This window comes from Falco rusticolus, chromosome 2, assembly GCF_015220075.1.
Source record: "Falco rusticolus isolate bFalRus1 chromosome 2, bFalRus1.pri, whole genome shotgun sequence".
Taxonomy (NCBI): Eukaryota; Metazoa; Chordata; class Aves; order Falconiformes; family Falconidae; genus Falco; species Falco rusticolus.
The window spans coordinates 3,019,245-3,032,210 of record NC_051188.1 but is presented as its reverse complement, the minus strand read 5'-3'; the positions used below and the strand labels follow the sequence as shown (position 1 = coordinate 3,032,210).

At 40.2% G+C, this 12,966-nt stretch overlaps 1 protein-coding gene across 4 annotated transcripts in view; it reads right to left on the bottom strand.

The window, feature by feature from the left end:
* Nucleotides 1–12,966, bottom strand: part of UVRAG (UV radiation resistance associated) — a 100,662-nt gene that overhangs the window by 77,815 nt on the left and 9,881 nt on the right. For all 4 annotated transcript variants that reach the window (XR_005102538.1, XM_037376660.1, XM_037376662.1 and 1 more), the window contains 3 exons: nt 6,176–6,293; nt 4,722–4,756; nt 2,222–2,383 (listed from right to left, as the gene is read on the bottom strand). Coding sequence is in view for 3 of the 4 variants with exons in the window: in XM_037376660.1 (XP_037232557.1) it covers nt 2,222–2,383; nt 4,722–4,756; nt 6,176–6,293 (315 nt within the window). In the remaining variant the exon portion in view is untranslated. The remainder of the gene's footprint in view (nt 1–2,221; nt 2,384–4,721; nt 4,757–6,175; nt 6,294–12,966) is intronic.

Genomic DNA, 12,966 nt, shown 5'->3' with positions numbered 1-12,966 from the left:
TATGTTCAGCCATTCTACCTTGAAATCAAAAGCACTGGCCCAAGCATCTTTCCTGTTGCTACATTTCCAGCTGACAAAAATAACTAAGATTAGGAAATTAATCAGAGGTAAGTCTTGAGTAATTTGCTTTCACTTGATCTTACCTAAAACTATACTCAAAATTAGGCTTCTGTGGTCAAAGCAGACAGAAAAGTAGCGTTCAGTATTGCAGTTAATATTCTGCTATTAACATAAATAGCATTCATAAAAGCATAGCATCACAGAACGATTTGGGTTGGAAGGGACCTTAAGGATCACCTCATTCCACTCCCAGCCAGGGGCAGGGCCCCCTCCCCCCAGCCCAGGCTGCTCCCAGCCCCGTCCAGCCTGGCCTTGAGCCCTGCCAGGGATGGGGCACCCACAGCTGCTCTGGGCAGCCTGGGCCAGCGCCTCGCCGCCCTCACGGGGAAGGGTTTCTTCCTCATGTCCAACCTAAATCTCCCCTCTCTCAGCTTCAAGCCATTCCCCCCTGTCCCACCACTCCCTGCCCTTGCCCAAAGCCCCTCCCCAGCTTTCCTGTCGGCCCCTCCAGGCACTGGCAGCTGCTCTAAGGTCTCCCCGCAGCCTTCTCCTCCCCAGGCTGCACAGCCCCAGCTCTCCCAGCCTGTCCCCACAGCAGAGGGGCTCCAGCCCTCTGACCAATTCCATGGCCTCCTCTGGACTTGCTCCAACCCACCCCCAACCATGTGTCCTGTGCTGGCGACCCCAGAGCTGGATGCAGCACTGCAGGTGGCATGTCAGCAGAGCAGAGAGGCAGAATCATCCCCCTGGACCTGCTGGCCACGCTGCTGAGGATGCAGCCCAGGGTACAATTGGCTTTCTGGGCTGCGAGCGCACACTGATGGGTCATGTTGTGGCTCTTGTCAAAGAACACCCCCAAGTCCTTCTCCTCAGGGCTGCTCTCAATCTATTCTCTGCCCAGAAATAATCTGAAACATTATTTCAAATAAAATCATGCACTAGAGGAAAATCTTGAGGGAGCCATTTCTTCTGTCCAGTCAAATGGAAAAAAAAAAAAGCTACACTGTGAAACGTACTGGGTATGACAGCGATGAAGTTAATTTTCTTCATAGCAGTCCGTATGGTGCTGTGTTTTAGAACAGTGACAATGATACCATTGGTAACACACCAGTGTTTCAGCTACTGCTGAACAGTGCTTGCAGTGTCAAGACCTCCTCCTCTGTTTCTCACTCTGCCCCCACATCGAGTCACCTGGGGGTATGCAAAAGCTTGGGAGGGGACACAGCTGGGAAAGCTGACCTGAACTGACTGAAGGGATATTCCATACCATATAACATCATGCTTAGTAGAAAACAGGAGTCACTCTTTGCAAAGGTTTTGCTTTCAGTTATTAAACTGTCTTTATCTCAACCCACACGTTTTTCCACACCTTCTCTTTTCTGACTCTCAACCAGCCCACCAGTGCAGCGGGTGTTGGCCAAGATCAATGCACCATGTGAAGCTAGAGGAGTCATTCCCTACAAAGCTTTCTTCCTTTCCAGGCTTTCAAAGATCCCAATCAAAAAAAAAAAAAAAATCATTTAAAGTGAGAAATAAACTGATCTATTCTAAATCAGTTCTATCAATTAATCAATCAAAAAGTGCACATTGCAATTAGGCCAACCTATTTTATTCAAAAATGCACCATATTTTTTGGTGGGTTTATTATTTATTTGATATGGGTTTCTTTTTGAGCCACTTCTACCGTAAGCTCCACAATACAGAAAACACCTAATTTCTCACCTCTTTCAAAAGGCTGCCAGCAAGAGACAAATTGCAGAATAAAACAGATCTTATACAATAAACTCCGTGGACTGAAGCGCTCTAATGGCATGTCATTACCATGAGAATGGACTAAAACCGTAATATACACAATCATTATGATCTATGTTCATTTAATTTTATGTCTAATCATATCGCTATTTCCTTGAATAGAGGCATTGCAATTTAAAGCACCGAGTGCTAGCAGTAGCACTTGAGAGGCTCAGTCAACAACAGTAGCTTAAAGTAGTCAGCTAGTTAAGATTTAAAGCTCTGAGGTAAGCTAACAAGTCTCTGCAACCAGACTTTAAAATATGCCCCTCAAATGCATTCATTGCCTTTCTTAGCATTCGATATATTTGTTCATCCAGATGTTTTAATGCCTTACATAACAAGTTGAGAAACACTGTTTCCACATTACCTGCTGGCCCAAGTACTTCAACCCATCTAGATTGACCTTCCATTCAATCAAAAGCTGAAAGTGCTCCTTCTTGCCACCCCAGATCCTCACAACAAAACAAGAGACAGAGGTATCAAGTCGATCAGGCATTATTCCAAAGTCCAGACTCCTCCATGTCGGATTCTGTAGGTATTGAAAGAGGGATAACAACTCCTCAAAGAAGCTGAAAGTAGTCCTAAAATTGACAGTTCAGAAAGCAGTAAAGTCCATGTAAAAGTTTTAAAAAAACCTTAAGTATAATGAACACCTACCATTTCAAGGTCTACACAGAGTTGAAGCCAACAGGCTCTGCTGCTTCCTTATCCTGTTTTCTAGAGAATTCCTGGGTTAAAAGCTACATGCTGTAAGGTACTTCAGAAACTCAGAGTGGACTCTGCTTCCTTCCAAGATGTTGAAGAATTTACTTCAGAATTCACTAATTCAGTTTAGCCATCAGGAACTTTAAAAGGAGAAGTAACATTCCTTTTCAGGTTTTAATTTAGCTTCTGAACACTAGCGTATGGCTTCTATTGTAAAATTAATTTTACCACATTGATCTACTCCCTAGTAATTAAGCTTGCATAGTTTATTGACATGTTTATTCACATTCTTCTCCTCCTTGACTGATGCTGATCGCAATCCTCAAATGTTGTCACCAAGAGCTCCTCTTCACTCTAAGAGACCCAACTTGCACCTCAAGCTTTACAGAATCAGCATACATTTAAGCTGAACTACAAACATCTATTACAGTTGAACTCAGATTTGCAAACAACAGGCGTTCCAAGAACTTGCACTCACCTCTGACAACATTTAAATTAAAGATTTATGGAAACTGTTACAATTGGCCCAAGCTGCAATCCAACAAAGTCAATTCAACGCTGCTAGTGCTACAGACCAGATACCAACTTTAGGACTTCCACAGGCCATAAGTCACAGGGTGCCCAAATGCTGAAGTGGGAAAGCGCTTTATATATATATCCATCTCCCTCCTCCACTGCACACAGAAATGGTAGCTCCTCCAAAAAAAAAGGCTGCAACCCACTATTCCACGAAAGAACAAGCTCTTCCTTCCAGTGCTTAAGCAGCTTGGAACAGGCCAAGCATCTCTGAAGTGGTGTTAGGCAATTTAGAATAAGATGCCTCTGAAAAGACGGGAGTGGCAGAGCTACCCAGTATTACAGAAGGAATGCATTAATCAAAATTTCCTAATGAGAAAGGAAATTTGGTAGCTATTCAGGCACATGAATACCAGCTCATTAAAATACCCATAAATGATGTACGGAATTTGCTCAAGATGTCTTTTATTTGAATTTTTGTCATTCCATCTCATGTTCCCTTTGGTTAGGTTCCCTTTTTGTTATTCCTTTTCCTTTTTAGAATAGGAAGAACTCAAAATCATGAAGTCTCAAGGAACTTGTCTCTTGAACAAGACAACAATCATGAGGATGCAGACAGCTTTTCCTCCATTCAGGAGGTTTTCAAAGCACTTACAGCCCAGTGTGCTATAAATGGTGCAGTTCTACCTTGTTAACACAGACATTAAAGTCTGTTCAAGATGTTTTCAAATTCCCTCGCTCAATATTTGCAACATCCTGCTCCCACAAAGAGACCTACCCCTTCTCAGCTGTAATAAACTGTTCAGTTCTGGTCCCTTTACTGATCTGAACTGGAAAATTTAGAAACTCTGTTTTCAAATTTCAGTTTCTTAAAGCCATCGGCTCCTCAAAGATTATACATGTCTACATATGCAGGTACATGTTCCTTACTGCTCACTTATACAATAAAAAATGATGTTCAAAGAAATCAGTGGTATATTCTGCAGCACTGTTTGACTCTCCCCTTATTTGGGTGTTGCAAGCAGGGCCTCTGCTTCTACACCAAGGTTGCTAAACTGCACAGCATGAGCTTCTAATGAAGCTGAACACCCAAAGTGATATACAAGTGCTCCTTGAATAAGCAATTTGCAGACACTGAAGTAAAAAGCAGCTGTTTCTGTTGCTAGCATCAGCAAGAACAGCAAAAAAAATACACCCCGTGAACTGTAAATAAACCTGAGTTACGATGCCTACAATTCTCAGATGCTGAAAGAAGTTAAACCAGTAAAAATCTAGCTAACATTACTTTGCCTACTTAGTGTTCTCAATATTTAAAATGGAAATTTATTGTAAGGCTTAACCTGAGCACTGAATAGTTTTCACAAGAAAAAGCCCTACCCTTGGAGTGTTTAGCCCTATCTACAGAAGTACCAACAGACCACCGCTCCACAGCTGTTAAAATGAACATGCATTTTTACTATTCAGTAACTCGCTATTACAACCCTTGTGAAAAGAAAATGAAAAGGAGAACAATATCATGAGGCTCCTAGCACAACTGAAGAGTGGAAATACACATTTAAGAGTTACAGTATTAAGCAGAGAAATTAAAATACTGCAATAAATACACAATTTTTAAAAGAAAGTTTTTCCATATTAAAGTTACTTACCAGAGAATTCTTGATCACCTCACTCTTATAAAATTCTAAAGAAAAAATGAGTAAAAAAACACCTTTAGATTAACTTAAATACCAATACAAATCTGAATATTTGAAATGGGAAAAGCTGAAGTAATACTCATGAAAGACAAATGCTAGTGGGTCTAGTTTATCAGCAACAGATTCATGAGAAAGACTTCAAAATGCAGTCATGCTTTTGATTAAAAGTACTCATTCACACTTAATTATTAGAAGTCATTATTTAAATTTAGCATTTCATCTTTACACCCAAGATAACCCTCAAGATGTACTAAGGCTTTGGTTTCTAGGGAAAGAACATGCCCCAGTACTCTACAATATTTGTATGACATTTACAAAGTGACCAGTTTGTCACACAACGTCTTCCTGGAGGAGTGCAGCACAGATGAACTAATTGCACTGGTTTCCTGAAGAGCATGGGTGACCTGTTCCAGATGCTTAGAGAGTGAACAGCCAAGTTACCTCAGAGGTGCCAAGTACCCTGTATTTAAATGGAACCAAGCAACTGCTGACACATGGAGCTTAGCTCTCCCAGCCACCATAAGAGCTTCAAGTCTTTAAGGAGACAGCTCTGGAGGCTGGAATACAGTTTTTATACAAATATCCTTCAGTTCACTAGAGGCCAAGAATAAAGCTTCTATGGAATGCAGAACAGTCTCTTACATGAACTACTCTATAAACGGTGATCGGTTACAGGTTCAACAAACCACCACAAGAAAGTCCAGGGAGCAAGCTCAAGTTATGTATTCTTGTCCTTCTAAAACAGCGACCTTGGAAAAAAGCAAGGTTCAACTAGCTAAAAATAAAAATTATGACAAAAACAAAATTTGCCTGCAAAGCTCCAACTGTCAATCATATCAAAAGGAGTATAAAAATGTATTTTTAATAACATGTCTCTATAACGAAGAGCTATAACATTTTGCTTTCCACTGCCATGTAAAGAGAAATGAGATCTAACACTCAACAGCCGAACAGATGCCTGGATGCTTCATGTCATTGGCTGACAATTCTATTTTTGGAAAACTTTGGTAATAGTAAGTGCTGGTTTATGCTCCATAAAATAACTGGTACACAAAGAGTGGAACACTCTCCCCCACAAAAAGCAACTAAGGCTCCAAAAGCTTTAACTTTTCTGTGCTCTTGGACGTTCACAAGTTTCTTAAGTTATCAGTGGGGGGAGAGGATACCAATGACAAAAAGAGGCTGACTTAAGAGACTCTACCAAATCTGTCATCTGTTTTACTTCCTTGGCTGCTAACACTTAAAGCTCTTATGAAGTTCATGAAACTAAAGAGCTCTTCGTCAGTGTTAGTACATGTGATACAAATAACGGCAGCAGGTTGTCAAGGCAAAAAAAGGCCAGAGAATTCATATCATAAGAATTCAAAGATTAACTAGTAAAAAAGTTGATAGCAAGCCTGGTTTACCTTTGTATATCTTGGCATTATCACACAAGTGAAGAGTGAAGTACGTATCCAAGAGGCGGTAGCCATTCTTATTGATAATGTTACGTGCAGCAATATTCCGAAGATGACGAAGTCGGCGCTAAAAATAAGAAAAAAGCCCTAAATAGTTAAAGAACTTTCTTAGACTGAAACCAATTCAAAACAATTTTTTATTTGTTTTTTAGTCAAAGCATTTTAATGATTTCTAAAGTACCTTTGTCAAAAAAATCCCAATAAACACTTATTAGGGAAAAAAATTTTCTTTGCAGAAAGCCAATCTAAACAATAAGCGCTCAGCAAAGCCATAGGAAACTGAATGCACAAGCCACAACTAGCACCTATGAGCTCAGATTAAGCAACACTGATACACAAGACAAGCTATTCTTGTGTCCTATATGTAATTTTTATTCCACATGTCTATAAAGTACACTGAACTATTCAAAGCTGTTTCAAGCAAATATGTGACACAGCATCAAACAGCTGCAGTATCACCCAGGTGTTCTGCATCACCACACTGGAAACATTTTCTAGCCAAAGCTATTTTCAACAAGCACTAGCGAACAAAGAACTCCAACATAAACCACCACTTAATCCAGAGCCATAAGTAACTGGCTGAAGAAAGCTTCCTGAATTCACAGTAAACCTGGAAACTGCTCTAACAACCTTAAATAAAATACGTCAGAAAGACATATCCAGATTTTCAGGGAAAATTCAGGGCACAGTCGAATTTTTAATGTCTGTCAGCTACCATCTGCTTGGATAACTCAGTCCTTTCCTCTTGGATTGAACATGCTATAATATGTCACTAAAATCTTCAGTTTAAGTGATTTCATCCAACTCCAATATTATGTTAGTTTGCTACAATACTGTATCTTGAATGAAAATCATCACATTGAATCAATTTATCTCTCTCCTCACCTCTCTCCAAGTGCCAAACAGCTTTAATAGCTGTGGCTACAATCCTCAACTTCAAAGCATACTACACCCTCCATCTTTGATGAATATCTAACATTAACTTACTGTTAAATTTAACTAGTTAACAAAGTAATTTCATAGGACTTTCCAGTCACTCTTAAGTCATCGCTTAGCTGTGGTTCTTATTTTAGCTTTGAAAACTCATGCGTGCTTGAAACAGACTACTGTGAACTTGGCACTCAGCATACTGCCACTTCAAATATAGAAAGTTCTCACCAAATCCTTCAGTATCACGTTCCCCCAGTCAATCCCTCAACCTACCAGTGTCTCACCGATCCACCATAAGTATGTTAACAAATGCCTCCCCATCCTTTTTGGATCACCGCAAACAACCTACAGGCCTCAAACAACTAGTTTCATGCATTCTTTTACCGCAGAGTTCATTTTACAGCATACTACTTTCTCCCAAAAGCTTGTTAATTTTTAAGTCTGGGTCCACCTTAAGAAACACTTTTGCATTGACTAACAAGAGAGTTAAAATACATTTAAAACCAAGAAACAACTTTTCTGTTTGCAGCTTGTCCTAAAAGTTTTTAACAGGACTTGAAAGGCCATCACCTGTTTTGGAATCACAGTATGACACTCTACATTACTTAATATCATTTAAGTGATGTATTACTTTTCCTTCCTGGAAAGCTATAGAACATTGCATTTCTGTGTTCACATGACAGACTCAAAACCACCAGTAGATTCATTCCTGCAAAGTCTACTTATGAATTAGACTAAAAACAGAGCCTGGAATGGGATGTCCAGATATGTCTAGTATATATATGCAATACAAAACAATTTAAAAAAACACAAAAAACTTTCTAAGCTGCGTAACTGCAGAACTACGTGGCCTTACTTTATTAGAAATTGCTATCAGGAATGTCAACAGAAAAATTTAAGCCACACTTAAACCCAAAACTAAAACTATATATACCTTGTATATTATTTCAAATCTAACAAAGCTCTTCAGTTTTGCTGGCCATTTTTATGAGCAACTTAAGACACTCATTAAGAAAGGTCTTTGAACATACAATGCACTCCCTATAAAAATGATTCAAACATTTTATCTGCCATCTCTCTCCTTTAATTAACTTCAGTAGCATACAAATAAATTATTTATCATGCTCATTCCCCCCTTCATTTTTTATTTCTTTCTTTTTAAATGCCTTATAACCTAAGAAGAATAGCTCACATAGCATCTAACAAAGAAGGCAACATTCTACAGGTCTTTTTAGGATCACCAATTACTTGCATGCCTGGTTTAAGTAGTACGTTACAATGAAGTAGCCCTCAAGCAAAGCCACACAAGTTTTTCATCTTTTACTATGGGCAGCAAGGTTTGGAAAAAGCTGTAGTGTCGCAACCTACAGCTGCAGCTCTGGACAAGAGCAGAGTCCTTATCTCCATGGTTTGTGACTTCTTTGCACCCTTCAAAATTTGGAATTTATCCTATAATCTAAAGTCTCAATTGTCCCAAACCAGTTGGAGGAGGAACAACAAAGCTGGAGCTGTGAGGCCACACCACAGTTCAGAACTCAACATGCAACAGCTAATGAATGTCTACTTAAATCTCCAACTTGGTCATCACTCTCCCCCTCCCTTCTGTCTGATTATTTGTCCATTTAGCCTAGCTGATAGGGAGCAAGTTTCCAATTACATGGACAATTTTTGTGTTCACATTCTTCAGTATGAGGTCATGATGACAGAGGGGCTTGGATCCTGAAAATAAACCTTCCATTTTGCTCACTACATTGTGACTGAAGATATATTGCATTATTCAGATTTCCTCAGAACTCTACAAGAGGCAGCAGAGATAATTACCCTCTCCTGAGCAAAGATAATCAGCTTTAGCCAGGAGACCATCAGCTACAAAGACATAGCCAGATGACAATTCAAATAGGCTCTAAAATTCTTCATCAACTTGCAGCTGTTCTGTGAAAAACAGTACGTATTATTTTGAGGGAATTCTCAAATCTGTTAAGTGGTACCTCTTATGTGTTTCATATAATTTTTGCTCAAGATGTTAGAACACACAAAACAAAAACCCTACTGTGTTGTAGTTCAGCTATCACTGGCATCAGCCAAAAGGCCCTGCTGCTAACCCACACCACTTATTCGAGCTGCTGCATCACCCTCCTCATCTGCACCACCATCAATAAGCACTTGTGCAGCTGCTCAGTGTATCACACCAGGGAGCTGAGCTGGATGAAAACGAACCACCTCTCTCTTTCACTGGGTTAGTTTCACCAGATCAGTTCCTCAATAAGGTTCACAATGTGACTGTACAAGCAGCTGTGCTGGAGACAGAGCAGCAACCAGCAGCCAAAGGCAGACAGGACTGCTTAAATAAAATCACCAGCCTAAAATATGTGCAGAGCTATCTACAGCCTGGCACTTTTACAAGCCAAGTAAGAAGTGGTTCACAATGAGGTATCAGTGCACTTCAAATTGCAAAAGCAACTCTGCACAGAGAAAGGAACCATTACACTTTACACTGAACACAGTAGCTGCAAACAATCCAGAGTTCTTTCATTTCCTTTTTCTTTTAGGCGAAATGGGAAAGAGTTATCACTTCTCATTAAACACTAGTTTTAACTATTTGCTCTTTATAGAAAGGTATCAAGAAATCCTCATCACAAGGAAGGAACCCCCACAGATGAGATGCTCTGCAACCAGAAGAACCATTCCAAAAAGCCTAGTTTAAAAAAAAAAATCAAAATACACGTGCTAAAAAACATAAGTGCTTTGACAACCTCATGAGTCACATAAATTAAAAAAGGCCAGCTGTGTTTGCAAGCTGATAGTGCAGGATTTGCCTTCATAAAGATAGATAAGCAAAATATACAGATGAGTATAATTTTCAATGCTATCTCCTCAGTTGACAGTATCAGCAACACAGTCCTGAAGATCTCAGACACTACACCAGGCATCTTAATAAGACAGCCTGCTGAAAAAAAAAAAAACTATTTTTCAGCTGAGCACTGATTTAAGTTAGCTCTGACAAGCACAACTGATACCATTAAAAAGGGTATTTAACTTTTCCAGCCGCTCTGAATTTAGTGCACACAGCCTGAATGATGACATGCCTGGACCACTGCTTAGCAGAGTAGGGGAGCAGGTTTAACGACTTTCTCGGGGGAGGGGGGGGTGGTGACACAGAAGTTATGTTGATTACCGCAATTGTCCTAGTCCTTTGCAAATCCCAAGAAAGTCAATGAGGCAGTGAAATTACATGGTAAGCCTTGTTATCATTTTATTTAATTGCCAATCTAAGTTTCAACTCAGTAAAAGCAATTCCTATATAGCAAACCTATGCTGACCTACACAAAAGAAGTTAGTGCTTCCTTCTACCCTGAAAATAAATGACTACAAAACAAGAGAAGAGATCCACTAATTGTCCCTTAGAAGAACTCCTGAGTAGTAGCTTATATTTTAACAACACTGCTGGAGGTAAAGATGTCACAGGTTATAAGCATACAGCTATCCCCACGATATATAGAAAAGACGATCATGATCTCTTTACAAGAGATCAGAAGAGCAGAGCCTGCCATCAGGTTTCATCCCTCATGCCTGCATAGCCACAAAACCAGCTTCCCGGAATTCAACAGCAGCATCTTGACAAGAGCTGCTACGGAGTGCTGTGAGGCCATCCATGCTCAGTTTCTCTCAAAAGTCAGGGGTCGTCTTATTACTTAAGAAAAGCACTCAGTTATCATTCTGAAGAACTATTATCAGTTGTTTAATGTATTTAGTGACATTCAATGACTTTCTGGGAACCTCTCCAGATCTACTGCTGGCCATAAACAAGTCAGACCACCACAGAATAAAGTATTTTGATCAACAACCTTGTTAATACTTTGCTTTTTCATCAGATGATCTCAGAACTCTATAAATCTACCAAGTCTTCTGAGGTTTAAAGGACTGAAACTGCCCGGTCCCTTCATGCTTTAGTTCCCTCAACACTAAGATACTGTAATCTTTCACTACCTCTGCCTAAAATACCACTTTTTCCATCTAGACACTTGTTCCCATCCTGCACAATGCTTTCTTGTGCATTTGCGCACTCTCAGGATGAGTGTCACAGAATTTAGCCAAGGTCAAGCTGGCAAAAAAGATGTTACTTTGAAACTTGTCTAAGTTCCTCCAATTCAGCTCCCTACAGCTACACAGATGTGCCCACCACAAAAGCAGGTTGGAGCAGGCAGACTTTAACACTGCAGTTTCTTGATGGCTTACACTGATCCAGACAACACTCTCTGCTTCCCTCCAGGCCTCAGAAACTGAGGTGACAAAGCTATTCACTGTTTGTTTGGGGTTTTGTTGGGCTTGGTGGGGGTTTGGGGTTTTTTTGTGGTCTAACAATCTGGTCCCATTAATGAAAATCACTGCAAAGATTGGGGAGGGGGGGGCAGGGAAGAAAAGGTTTTAAGTCAAAACAAGACAGAAAAGTGTGCGGTTGTTAACATAAGGTCTGGATTGTTGATGGAACCACAAGAACAGCGACTACCTACAACAGCCTAAAGTATTCGTGGAATTTCACAATTATGTGTTCAAGGTCACATAATGGGTGGTAAAAACAAGCACAAGAGTTCTGACTCCTCTTCCATCTTAACCACTTTATTATTCTCTTACAAGAAACTGATGGCCTTGGGAAAAAAACATAAGTATATCCAATCTGGATGAGAACACAGCCAAACACCGTTTTTCTATCTTCACTACTGATCTACCACACTTACTAGCTCAGGCTCCAAGTATGAATTGTGAAGCTCAGGTCATTAATACAGGCAACAGCTAAGCCTATTCTTTATCACATGGATGGAGCCTATCATTTTTTTAGCGGCCCAGTCAATCTAATGGCTCACTGCTGAGAAAACGGGGAGGTCTGTCTTCTTTTTGTCCCACATCTGCCTCTTCCCACCCTCGCTCCCGGCTGCATGGTCTGCCCTCTTTATCACTGTCCCTTTCAGTAAAACCATTCACAAATTCTTGCTCCTAGCAGAAACAAGAGCACTTTGACAGATTAGTTTGCAAAAGTGTCAAAAAAGCATCTAAACATAAGTAAGGCAGGCAGTTTAGTTTCTCCCAGCACAGCCATCCAAGATGCCATCAAACAGCCCCCTCTGTGAAAGGGTGGTTAGGTTGAAAATTTCTAGATGTTAGTAAAAGAATGACAGTGGGCCTACTGCACCCATACTCGTGAGCAAGTTTCAGAAATTCTGTTGGAATAGTCTAATTTTTAAACAACTTATTAAATTTGAATAGATTTTCCAGAATAAAGTTTAAATTCAATTGACAAGGGAGAAATTTTTATAAATCTGGTGCTGGACTGGAAAAGGCTTTTTTCCCCCCCATCCCACCACCTTCATATTCCTGGTGACATCCCATATAACCTGTGTAAAGTGCAAAGCATCAGATGGGTTCAAGAGAGCATTTCTGTTTCAACAAGGAGCAATGCAAGGGGGGGGGGGACGACGGGACGGGACCACAAAAAAACCCCACGACCTTACTTTTGCCTGAAGTGTAAATACCAGGGTAAAACCAGTGTAAGAAGGCTGGGAAGCCATCTTGCACAAGCAAAGCTGAAATTTACAGAACATACTTTGAAAGCTCAAAGCTGTCAAAAGCAAGTTACCACTCAGGGCTCTCACAGAGGCCCAAATACCTGACAAGCAATCATTTTTTCCTCCAGAAAACACACTGTACAGGACTTTCAACACTGGCTACAATTTCAGGACCATTCTCCTTATTTAGCCTTTAATGGAGCATCCTACCTATCAGATGGTTTTTTAACATGAACACCAAGACATAGT